This window comes from Corvus moneduloides, chromosome 2, assembly GCF_009650955.1.
Source record: "Corvus moneduloides isolate bCorMon1 chromosome 2, bCorMon1.pri, whole genome shotgun sequence".
NCBI lineage: Eukaryota > Metazoa > Chordata > Aves > Passeriformes > Corvidae > Corvus > Corvus moneduloides.
Genome location: NC_045477.1, coordinates 120248944 through 120261641, shown reverse-complemented (window position 1 = coordinate 120261641; position 12698 = coordinate 120248944). Strand labels below are relative to the sequence as shown.

At 44.1% G+C, this 12698-nt stretch overlaps 1 protein-coding gene across 4 annotated transcripts in view; it reads left to right on the top strand.

Moving 5' to 3' along the window:
- B3GALT5 (beta-1,3-galactosyltransferase 5) overlaps positions 1-6314 on the top strand; it is a 28773-nt gene extending 22459 nt beyond the window's left edge. For 3 of the 4 annotated variants that reach the window (XM_032101096.1, XM_032101095.1, XM_032101092.1), the window contains exons 2-3: positions 4585-4767; positions 5187-6314. In XM_032101096.1, coding sequence (XP_031956987.1) covers positions 4687-4767; positions 5187-6140 — 1035 coding nt within the window. In that variant the 5' untranslated portion in view covers positions 4585-4686 and the 3' untranslated portion in view covers positions 6141-6314. Of the gene's footprint in view, positions 1-2582; positions 2707-4584; positions 4768-5186 lie in introns of all 4 variants that reach the window. The other variant, XM_032101094.1, reaches the window with a different exon arrangement.
- Positions 6315-12698: the final 6384 nt, after the last annotated feature.

Sequence of the window (12698 nt, the reverse complement as noted above, 5' to 3'; positions counted from 1 at the left end):
AGCAGGAAAACTATAAATAACCCATCAATTTTGTACCTGCCTAACCCTCTGAAACAGTTATTAAGGAAAAACTTACTGGGAAAATTGAATGCACAAATCAAGTTTCAGGAAGGAGACTTTCAGATTAAAATCCCGGTGTCTAAATATGTGGAAACTTCAATTTTTATATTACAGGAACTGACTTTCCAATCTGAGCCTATTCCAAAGGAAATGAAGGATGAAGTAATCCCCATTGTGTGGGCCAGGGACATCCCTGGAAAATCAAAAAGAGCAGAACCTGTGAGAATCAAACTAAAATCAGACCCAGGCCTGGTCATATAAACCCAACAGCTTTTAAAGTCAACACACTGAAAAGGCTCATTACCTATTCATTAACAAATTTTTAAGGTCCAGGTTGTTGGTGAACTCCAATTTTGCCAGTCAAAAATGTTAATACTAAAGATTATCAGTTAGTACAAGACTTAAGAGCAATTAATAAAAATGCTAACTAACCGAAAACACTCGTAACCACACTGAAAAAAAAGGAAACAAACAAATAAATAAATTTGGAATGGTTCACTGTAATAGATTTAAAGGAATTTCAGATTACAGGGGCACCCTTTGCATGGACTTTTTAAACTGCCCATAAAGACTTTATTATATGGCCTGATGATGCTTGGGCTGCTTTTAAATGACTTCAAAAGCACTAATGAGGCCTCCAGCTTTGGACTTCCCAGATCCTGGGAAATCTTTTGAATTATTCCCTTATGCCAAGGATGGCCCAGCTGATTGTGAGCAGTCACAGCTATGGAGCTGTGGAGTCAGGTATTAAACCAGAATATAGTTCAAAAATTTGTCAGTTATTTGAGGCATTATATTCTAAATTTCACCCTGGTGGATGGGCAGTCACCCCTATGGCCAAGTAATAGCTCTCGAGAAAATAAAGCCGTGATAGAGGCTATCAAATGTAGTAGCTCTCCTGGAGATTATTGGCAAATTGACTTTACAGGACTTCCATGCAAAGAGAACTGTAACTATCTTCTAGTCTTAGTGGATCCCTTTTCTGGGTGGCCTGAAGAATTTCCCTGCTGCACCAACCTGGCAAAAGAAACAGTGAAAATATTGCTAAATCAAATATTTCCGTGCTTTGGAGCTCCTCTAGGAATGTCATCAGACAGAGAGTCTCATTTTATAGCAGGAGCAGTGGGGCAAGTTAGCAAGGCCTTGGGAATTCAGCAGGATTTACACACTCTGTGCCAGCCACAAGCCAGTGGAAAGGTGAAAAGAATGAATTATGCTATTAAACTTAAATTATTATCCCCAACCAGAACAAAATTGAGGAAAAAGAATGAATAACCTGGTAACTGAAGTGTTGCTCATGTGTGTAAGATGTATCTTAATAGTCCACCAAAATCTTTGTTTGCCAAAAACACCTTTAGAGTTTCATGAAAATTCCTATGAAAATTTAAAGCAGCTAAAATATTCAATGTAACTAATTGCTGGATAGAATGTTGGAAGGAATGAGGCTCTACAGAACCACATGGCCTTACGGAAAAATGTGCTATTACAGGACAAGAATGCTGCACTTACATCAGGGATGAGTTTGAAGCCCAGCAGATGAAAATCGATAGAAAAAGCAATTGAAGAGTGGCCAAAAAAAGAAAAGTCTTTGATGAGATTGGCTTAATTCATGGCTACCAAATTGGAGAGCCATGTGCAGTCATTTGTAACCATTGCAGTGTGTTTGCTTGCCTGTATTCAGTGCTAGAGTTGTTGTAACACTTTGTGCTGAAAAATGAAGTACTGAGACTTGTCTAAAAGAGACAGTCTCAAGAAAAAAGGGGATATTTAATAAATAACAAAGAGAATAAAAAAATTCAACTCCCCTTAAGTTGATGGGAGAGAGCAGAGTCTTTTTTTAGGTGCTCATTTCAGGTGGGTGTGAGAGGCAGCTGCAACTCCCACATTGTTTGGTGCCAGCATTCCATGCAAGCCACGTTTGGATCTGCAGAGACCCAGGAAGTGCCAGTCAGTTTAAGAAAAGTCTCTAGGACATGAAACAGGCAATTTTTTGGTAATGCCCTTCATAAAATATTTTGCAGTTGGAACAACAGGAGATGGAAAAAGCTTTGAGATAATTAAAACCTGTGATTTCTGACTGAGATCACAGAGAAAAGTCAAGTATAACATCATGCAAAAGGACTTGATACAAAACCAGAAAGATTTGCTTTGATGCAAAATGGGGATGGGATGGGGGCTCAGCATCCCAGGGGTGAGGAGACAATACCAGGGTGATTTAATCCCCTGGTACAGAAACTTCAGTACTCCAAGGAGCTGCCCTGCCTCTGCTAATACAAATGGTTTTAGTGTTCAGAATTCTCCCTGTTCACCTGCAAACGAGAATTGAATGGATGGTTTTTGAAGAACAATGGCTTTGGCAAGAGGAAGCAGCTTGTGTCTCTGTCACCCCTCTCCCAGTAAATGCAAGGTCGGATGGGGTTTGGAGCAACCTGGGATAGTGGAAGGTGTCCCTGCCCATGGCAGGGAGGTGGAACTGGATGATCTTTAAGATCCTTTCCAACCCAAACATTCCATGATTCCAGGTTACACATGGATGGATTACACAGCTGGGGAGGCAGAGACAGCTGAGACACCAAACTGGGGACGCCCAAGGTGCTACTGGTGTGATCTGGGCCTCGCTCCCCACCCCCTTCCACAAATACCTCAGTGAGTAATGGCAAATGTTCCACGTGAGGGAAAAAGAGCTCCACTCCTCCAGCTCAGGAGGGCAGATTCCAGACAGCCCCAGCTTTGCCTTTTGATGATCAAGCTGATGACAAAAGCTGGTCAGAACCAAAGGAGACTTTGCTCTGGGGTAGTGGGCGCTTCGTATCAAGACACTGCCTATCCCTTGATCCCTGCACAGGGCCCTGCTGGGAAAGGATGCATGGACATGTGTGCCTCTTGCTAAACTTATAAAATATGGTTACACCTTGCATGCATTTACAAACATTTGCATTGCCCAGCTGTGAGTGTTTGTGTGTTTATGTGTGTGCACGAGCTGTGCTCCTTCACGCATCGGCTGAATCAGGAAGACAGTGTGGCTCTGGAAAGGCAGAATGGTAAAGGTGGGAGGCTGCTCTCCCAGCTGTCCAAAACAAGGACCTCTTAAAGTTTTTTTAGATCTGTTACCAGTGCTGGAAAGAAAAGTAAACAATGGTCATGTTATATCAGTCTGATTCTACTGGAATCTTGTAAAATGGTTGTTGTGTGTTAGGGCATCTTGCACTTGGATATTTGTGAAAAGGTTTTAATGGGTTTAATACAAAATTGGTCTCAGTTTTTAAATTAATTCAGTGTTTCGTTTGTATGTGTTCTGGAATTTCTGTGACAGAGAAATATCAGGCAGATACTGTTCCTGCTGACAGGAATAAACCTCTTGTACATCTCCATTGTCAACCTCAAAACACCCTCCTGTCCTGAAAACACAATTCAGGATGTTCATGTGCTTCCTCCCAGGCCACTGAAGAATGTTAAAACAGATGTAGAGCAGATTTTTGTATAACCTTATGTATATACATATATATATATATATATATATGTGAATGTATAATCTCACACAATTTTACGTATGCATTTAACTAAAGCGGTTTTAAAGTTAATTACAGGACTACTCAGAACTGTACATACAAGAAAACATCCTTATCTATTTAAGGATAAAGTTAATTTAAATATAAGTGCCAGAAGAAATGTAAACTTCTGAAATATTTTCAAAATTCATCAGTGAATCATTGCAAAAAAGCATTTCACTGTGGGGGGAATGCCAGTAAACCAAGACTCCAGTTCTACTTGTTCCATGCTTTTAAGAATCACTGAAGTTAATGGGAACATTCTTATGGGTAAAATGAACTGGATTTGGTTCCAGGAACACCTGGCTGGACATTCAAGTGAACTTAAATCCTGCAATGTAAAACCTTTGATCGCCTGGAAAGGGGAATTTGAGCAAAAGGAAGGCACTAATCTGACTTGGGGGAGTCTACACAGAACATTCCTGGTCAGAAGGCAAAGATCAAATTCCCAAGAACGCTGCAGCTCTGGGCATGGTTAACTTGGTTTGCTGTGTTTTTAGCTGGGGAGCCAGATACAACTCTTTGTTAAGAAGGGGGGAAATGGAAGGAGATGCATTTTCCCCCCTGATAAAAATTGCCTCATCCTAGTGCTCTAAAATAGTAGTTGGTGGGTCTGTGGCTTACTGGAATGAGCAACCTGAGGCTTAAACTCCTCTCACCAGGTTAATTAATGGAGATGTGTAACATTTTGGCACTGTAAGGTTTTTGGGCTTGCTTTGATAATTTTTCTCTCACTCAAAATTTCTATTAGATTTATAGGCAGATGTGCAGCTCATTAATCTGCTACAAAGTTAAATGAGTGAACATTGTTGTTGTTGTTCAGATCTCTCTCACTTAAAGAGGAGAGGGGAATAGGATAACCCCCTTCTTACCTCAGCATGTCCTAGTGAGTCAAACTCAGCACTCAAACTCTGCACAAGCTGAAACATCCAAATAATGTGACCCACTGCTGTTTTGGTTTTTTTCTTGTCTTCAGAGCAGCTGACCCAACTTCAAAAATGTGACGCATGGCCCCTGCAGCAAAAGGATCAGGAGCAGTTTCTGGGTTGGTGCAAGAGCCCCACAGGACACAAAGGTGATGAAGATGAGAGGAACCTGGCTGGGTGTGCCCGTTGGACACCTGCTGGCTCTGGGACACAGGCACAGATGGAGAAACATGGTATTTAAAAAAAAACCCCAAACCCCCATCACTGTTATTCTCTGCCCTGTGATATGGGCACATAATCTGCTCCTTCTCTGGCCCTGGTGGGTCTAAACTTGGTCTGTAGGGTGCTGAAAATGGGGAGCAGGTTTGAAGTATCAGCCTGGGTAACGTGGTGTCAGTGGGCACGCTTGTGTGGATGTCTGAGGACACAGTGGCTTGGAGGGCAGATTCAAGTTAAGCCCAAGTGTGAATCTGCCAGCAGAACATCTCGTGGGGGTGGCAGGAGGAGAAATGTGGGTGAGTGCCCTCAAACAGGCAGCTTTCAGTTAGAGCTGACCTGGCTTTAAATCCCTGCGCAGGGAGTTGGGAGCACAGCACTGAGAGGAAGCAGGGATTATTTTTATGGATGTGCTGTTCCTTCTTGTTCCTTTCAGATGGATTTCAGAAAGTTCAGGCTGTTTGTCTGCCTGGTCGGGCTCAGCAGTGCCAGCTTCTGGGTTTTGCACAGCTGGCCCGAGTTCTGCGTGTTCTGTGAGAACAGCCAGGGTTACATATTCCCCACAGAGACTTTCAGGAGGCTTGAAGGGAACTTCTCTCTGCTCCCGGATGTCGACTGCCACAAGAGCCCTCCTTTCCTTGTCCTGCTCGTGGCGTCCTCCTTCCAGCAGGTGGATGCCAGGATGGCCATCCGGCACACCTGGGGCAAGGAGAGGACAGTGGCTGGGAAGAGCCTGGTGACGTTTTTCCTCCTGGGAAGCCCTGTGGATCCCAGCCAGCAGGCTAGCATCGCTGAAGAGAGCCAGAGGTACAGAGACATCATCCAGAAGAACTTTACAGACACCTATTACAACCTGACCCTGAAGACCATGATGGGAATGGAGTGGATTCACCGGTTTTGTTCCCAGTCCGGCTTCGTGATGAAAACCGACACAGACGTGTTTGTCAACGTTTTTTACCTCACTGAGCTGCTTCTGAGGAAAAAGAAGACTGCTGGGTTCTTCACAGGCTTTTTAAAACTGCACGAGTACCCCATAAGGACAAGAGGGAGTAAGTGGTATGTGAGTAGGGAGGAGTATCCAGGAACGACCTACCCACCCTTTTGTTCCGGGACTGGATATGTTTTATCCAGTGACGTAGCCAGTCAGATCTACAACATTTCTGAGAGCGTTCCATTCATTAAACTGGAGGATGTGTTCATAGGGCTGTGCCTTGCCAAATTAAAAATTCAGCTGGAGGAGCTTCACTCGGAGCAGACGTTTTTCCCGGAGAGGATCAGGTTCTCTGTCCCTCGCTTTAAGAAAATCGTGACGTGCCATGAAATAAAACCATCCGAGCAGCTGAGCTACTGGAATCGCCTGGTGGCAGGAAATCAAGGAGGAGTGCTCTAGCACCTACCCTGCTCCACTTAACAAACTGAAATTCTCTGCTTTTACAGGGCTGCTCCCAACTCCAGCAAACTCCCAACTAACTCCAGCTCCATCTCGTTAAAAGACTTTTTAAATGGTCATTTTAATCACAGAATCAGAGAATTGCTAAGGTTGGAGAAGACCTCCAAGATCATTGAGTCAAACCTTTGACCTAACACCACCTTGTCAACTAAGCCAGAGCCCTGAGTGCCACATCCAGTCATTCCTTGAACACCTCCCAGGGCAGCCCCTTCCAGTGCTTAACCACCCTCTCTGTGAAAAAATTCCCTATTTCTGTCCAAGAATGTGCAAACCTCTTTCTCTCCCCTTCACTCCCGCCTCCGTGCATCCCTGCTCTACCCAAGTTATAATTATGATTAAGTTTTGTTTTCCGAAACATTCAGGCCTGCTAACCTGCCCTCCAAATCTTGCTGCCAGAGGCCTGGGAACATTTCTGCAGTACCAAACAAACAGTCAAAGCACTTCTGTTCAGAGAATAAAATTTGCACCATCTTGATGAATTACTGCACCCATCTGTGCAGGCATGTAAGGAATGGTATTTGTAGCTGTCAGGATGCTCCCTCCTGGCAGAGGAAGCTGCAGCCCTGCCCTTGCAGCCAGCTCTGTGTGGGCTGAGCTGCATCCTGGCACAGATCCCTCCTTCAGTCTACACCAATTTTTTTTCGCAGAGATGGTAGAATTTGCCCTTGCAATGCTCTTGGGACAACCTTGGGCACTGCAGGTCACCTGGTGGATGTGTAAAAGCTGCTGCAGCTGCTTCCTGGTGGAAATAATCCATGGTGGAGCCAGTGGAGGGTGCCCTGCTCTTCCTATTAAAATAGACCCTGGAGACATCTTTTATATTTGTGTCTCACTTTGATTGCCTGAGAGCTACTGTGAATGGTTTGCCAAGGCTAAACTAGAGTCACTAACAGTGATTTAGGCATTTTTTTCCAATGAGAAACTGGGTGTGTGAGGGAGAAGACAGGAGGATATTTCTCTTTAAAGAACAAGACCTAGTGGGGAAATGTGCTCAAGTAATCATTCAGGCCAGGAGCCCTATCTCTTACTTCATTCCCAAGCAAAGCCTCATGAAATCTCTGATTATAAGTGTCAGAGATAAGGAGCGGGGTCTTTACAACAGATGCTGTGAAAAATACTTCAGGGCTCTGAGGAGGGAGAAGGGAGTTCAGAAATCCTCCCTTATGCAATGGTCCTGTTTGACTTTCCTGCAGGCACAGGCAAGGTCGGTGTTAGCAGCACGGAATGCCTGTAATGTCTGTGTGAACTGTTTCTTTCCAAAAAGCAGTGAAAGTGGAGCTGCTCCTGAGGGGAGCTCAGGGGACCCAACACCCGGCATGGTAAAAGCACAGAAGAAAGACAGGCAAATAGATTTTATTATTTTGGTGTTATTTATTTTTTATTGTTTCTTTTCTTTTCATTGAAAAGAAGGATTCTTCTTTCTTTCTTTTCAAATCCTTCTTGGCGAGGATTTCCCAAGTATCTCTTTTTACTTGCCTGTGTCTGAAGAGCAGGATAAATATTTTCAGCAGGAAAATCCTGAGAAGTGTTTAATAATGGTCATAACATATTATTTATTTTCTTCTGGTGTACAGTAACCTGAGATCATGCACTTACTTTTGACCACTGATGACGGAAGAAGCTATGTTTATTTGTTTGTCAGAAGAATAGCCTTCTTCATTTTAAGATTCTTCAGTAAACTTTTAATCTTTTATTTAAATAATTAAAATATTTAAGCAGCTCAATTTTACTTAAAGTTCAGCTATTTTCTGAATCTTTTGCTGCCTTCAAAAAGTTTGATGGGTCAGACTGATAAAGCCAAGCAACATCTTTTTAATCACTATTCTTTCCATGTACTAGGCAGAAATATCTTTTGCCATTCATTGCTCTTGTGCCCAAGGTGCAGACTGGTTATTCCTTTAATTTATGGAAAAATGGCGAGCAGAAGGGAATGTTTCCTGGTCATTCCTAGCTCCCTGTCTTGAGGGGTTGAGGTCTGTGAGTTGGGACAGCATCATCAGCCCGATGTTCTCCTCCTTTTCTCAGAGGTAATAATATAGTCATAAATAATAATAAAACAGTAATGAAATAATCCTGCAGGCAATTGAAGGTCTCACTTCCACCTCTGTGCCTGGTGTCAGCAGTCTGTGGCTTTGCATCAGCATAAAAAGAGTCACTCTTGAGGACCAAGTCCAGCTCAACCTCTCGGCTGTGGCTTTTATTGGAGTTCAGGAGTGCTCCCAGTTACTTGAATCCAGCTGCTAACTGGGAAGATGGTGCTGCTCTCAGTCAGCCACTTTTGCAGACTCAACCACTGTATTTTTGGGGCTAAATCCTAGTAGGAGGTGGCAGGGAGGTGGAAATGGATGATCTTTAAGGTCCCTTCCAACCCAAACCCAACCATTCTGTGGTTCTATGAAATCCATCGCTGATGTGCTGTTGGGAGTAAGTCCTCGGGCATGGTCTGAGAAACCATCCTGATCCTGTTTCCAGGGAGATGCATTTGGAATTTCAAGTGACCTGTACAAGATGTCTCTGTTGCTGCCTTCAGAATGTTTGGTCCCCACATCAGTCTCTAAAGGCCTGGCTGTCCATGAGCATTTAATTTGTTACTGCTGAAGCTCAGCTGAGGAGCAGATGAGTCCAGGTTGAAATGTCAGGGATCCTGGGAGCCTGTTCCTCTCCTCTTTGCAAAGTGGCTTCCCAAGTGAATGCTTTTAGTTGCTGCACAGAATTTTCCTCAATGTAATGATTTTCTTTGTGCAAATCAGAAAATAATTTTGTAATTCACAGAATCACAGAACTGTTTAATTTGGAAAAGACCTCCAAGTTCACTGAGCCCAACCATTAACCCCAAAACCATGCCCCTAAGCACCACATCTACACATTTTGTGAAGACTTCCAGGGAGAGTCATTCCACCACTTCCTTGGGCAGCCTGTTCCTGTGCTTGGCCACCCTTTCTGTGAAGAACTTTTTCCTATGTCCAATCTAAACCTCCCCTGGTGCAACTTGGAGCCATTTCCTCTTGTCCTGTTGTTTTTTTTACTTGGGAGAAAAGACCAACCCTCACCTTGCCACAACCTCTTGTCAGGGAGTTGTGGAGAGCAATGAAGTCCCCCCTGAGCCTCCTTTTCTCCAGACTAAATTCCTCCCTGCTCCCTAGGCTGCTTTGAATAAGAATATACTAATTGAATAATAATAAGCTACCCTGCTGGAAAATGTGATTTAAGAAAAAGCAGATGACTGCATGTAAGGCAAATCCATTTGTTTAAACAAAACCACTGTGCTAGTGAGTTTATATGTATCAGCTAAATTAAATTAGCTTTTGCAGCTGAGGCCTCAGATCATGAATTTTAAAACAATCAAAACAGCATTAGTGGCCTTTTGCAAAATTATATGTATTTTCCAATGAAAAACCATCAAAAAATGATCAGAAATATAACTAGAACTGTAAACACAATACTGCAGTGTACATATAGTTATTTTTTTAAGTTTTGTATTGGCTGATAAAAAAATTCAGGCAGTTTGGGGGCAGTTTGGGGGCAGTTTGTGTGCAGAAGTAGAGCACTACCCCAGTGTTTTTATGCATTCTGGGTTAGAAGATCATTAATTTTTTTTTTTTTTTTAATGAATAGATTTGAAAAGGTCATCTGAAAGTTACTCCACTGCTTCTAAGTAGGGAGGAGTACAGAAATCAGCAGAACTGACAGTGTTTTAGCATTGGTTGCATTTCCACACACTCTATTTCTTCCAAGATCAGTTTTTGGATGCAGAAAAATTTTTACAATTTTTTTTCCCCCACAACCCTAATTAATCAACTAACACATTCTCAGTTTAAATTAGGATTTTCAAGGATTTGGTCTCACAGCTCCTCTGACTCAGCCTCACTGTGGAGGTACAATGCTCCCAGGCACTTCTGAAAATACAGGGTGGATTTTTGCAGTGAAAGTTTTGCCTTACATGGAAGTGCAAGGGGACACGAAGGCTCCTGGTGTGTGCAGGATGTGACAGGAATGCTGCTCCTCCCGGATCTGTGCAGGTGACAATGCAATGTCAATGTCAAACATGTGCCAATGTTTGTATTGTTTGCAAAGAACATGAGAGTGTTGAGCCAACAGTTCCATGTTTGATATTTTAATAAAGAATTTTGCTACCACACTGTTGCATGTGTTCACTTGTCTTCCCAGTTGTGGATGTATCAACATTTTGGGGTGTCATCAAGTTAGGGGGCTGGTTCCTTTTCCAGTTAAAATCAGTAGAAATGTAGAATTGTTTAGGTTGGAAATGACATTTAAAGGCATCAAGTCCAACCTTTAACCCAGCACTGCTGAGTCCAGCACTAACCCCTGTCCCCAAATGCCACATCCACAGGGCTTTTAAATCCCCCCAGGGATGGGGACTCCAGCCCTGCCCTGGACAGCTGTGCCAGGGCTTGAGCACCTTTCAGGGAAGAAATTTTCCTTAATATCCAATCTAAACTTCCCCCTGGCTCAACTTGACACCATTTCATCCTATCCCTGTTCCCTGGGAGCAGAGCCCGACCCCCCCGGCTGCCCCCTCCTGTCAGGGACTTGTGCAGAGCCACAAGGTCCCCCCTGAGCCTCCTTTGCTCCAGCCTGAGCCCCTTTCCCAGCTCCCTCAGCCGCTCCTGGGGCTCCAGCCCCTTCCCAGCTCCCTTCCCTGCCCTGGACACGCTCCAGCCCCTCCAGGGCTCTCCTGCAGGAGCCAGAACTGGGCACAGCCCTCGAGGGGCCTCTCAGTGCCCAGCACAGAGGGACAATCCCTGCCCTGCTCCTGCTGGACACACAATTCCTGACCCAGCCCAGGGGCCAGCGGCCTCCTGCCCACCTGGGCACCCCTGGGCTCGTGTCCAGCCGCTGGCACCAGCACCCCCAGGGCCTTTCCCAGCTTTCCAGCCCCTCTGCCCAGCCTGGAGCTCCATGGGGTTGGTGTGACCCAAGGGCGGACCCAGGACTTGGCCTTGTTAAATCAGAAACTGTTGAATTTTCTCCCTTTCCCAAAAATGACTTAGTAAACAGTGAGGGAATTGAAACAAAAAGATAAATTTAACCACAGCTGATACTTTTGGGAAGAACAAGAACCAACCTGAAATGATTTCTGCCCCACTGTGTGCCTGGGGATGGCTATCGTGGTCCTTCTGGGGCCTGGAAGTACAGGGCTATTATCACTTAAAAGAGAAATGTGGAATAACTGAAGACTGTCAGACTGTTTTCCAAACACAAGCACTTATGAACCAAAAACCATAAAGAGAGAAGTTCTCCCTTACTGCCTTTATCTTTTATTTTCTCTTGCTTACATTTCTGATGTTATTTTGCTTGGGTTTTTTTTTTTGCAGCTGGACTTAAATTCATTAGTTCATGACAGAAATATATTCCCTGAAATATCTACAAATATTTTCACAGGACTTAGACATATGCAGCACATAGGAGATTGAGCCTGAAAAAAGCAGACTTGAATTTGCACGTGTTCTGGCTGAGCAAATAGAGACTTTTTTCAAAGCCTGGTAATGCAGTGGATTTGAGGCTGTTCTTCCAAAGAGTTCACTTAAGTACATTTTCACTGCAAAATGTAATTGGACAATTTCAATGGCTGAGAAATAATGTTTCACATACTCAAAAATGCGTTATTTTTGCAGGGAAAAAGAAATAAATCCAAGCCCCTTCTTAGAGTCTCTCCAAGCGAACTGTGTACACAACATTCCTTGTGTTCAGCTACAGCCCTAACCCGACCTCGTTTAATTTAAGCCTTTGTGTGCAGGGACACAAGCCTGTGATCATCTTGCTGCTCCTCAGGAGTCACAGTTACATTTACAATTACACTCCACAAGCCCCCGTGCACAGCTAGAGGTGCAGAATGTCATAAATTAGTGAGGTGGTGTGATTTACACCTCCAGCTCGTGGATCTTCCAGGCAGCTCTAATCCCTTCATGTTTAATTTAATTATTACTGCTGAAACAGCAGTTGTAAGTAAATGTTTGACTCGAGTACACAAAGGGACCTGCAGCTTTTACACGTGTTGCTGCTCGTAAAAGGTCAGTGGGGGAATTAAAGAGCAGAGAGAGCTGAGCCGTGAGCGGGAGCAGGACCTGGTGTGGGAGTGATGCTGCTGGGTCCTGACAGGGTGAGGAGGGAGTGGAGCAGCTCAAGGTGAGCAACTGTGGTGCACCTCAGCCCATTTTGGGGATGTCAGCCCCTTATCCTGAGGCCAAGCCCTGTGGGTGTGGCTCTGGCAGGAGGTTTCCTGCTGGAAACTGAGTGATGCTGCTGTCAGCAACTTTGCTGAGCAAAGAGGAAGGGACTGGAAACTTTATCCTTTAAATATGTCAATCTTTACTGTATTCTTGAGATCTTTTAGTGCTCACCAGTTCCCTCAGCTTTTAGGAGATCTCATTTTGTGTACAAGTGTTGCAAAGGAAATGACCGAATAGAATCATGGAATCGGAGTGGCTGGGTTGAAAGAACCCTTTAAAAGTTGCCCAGTCCAAGCCCCTCTGCCAT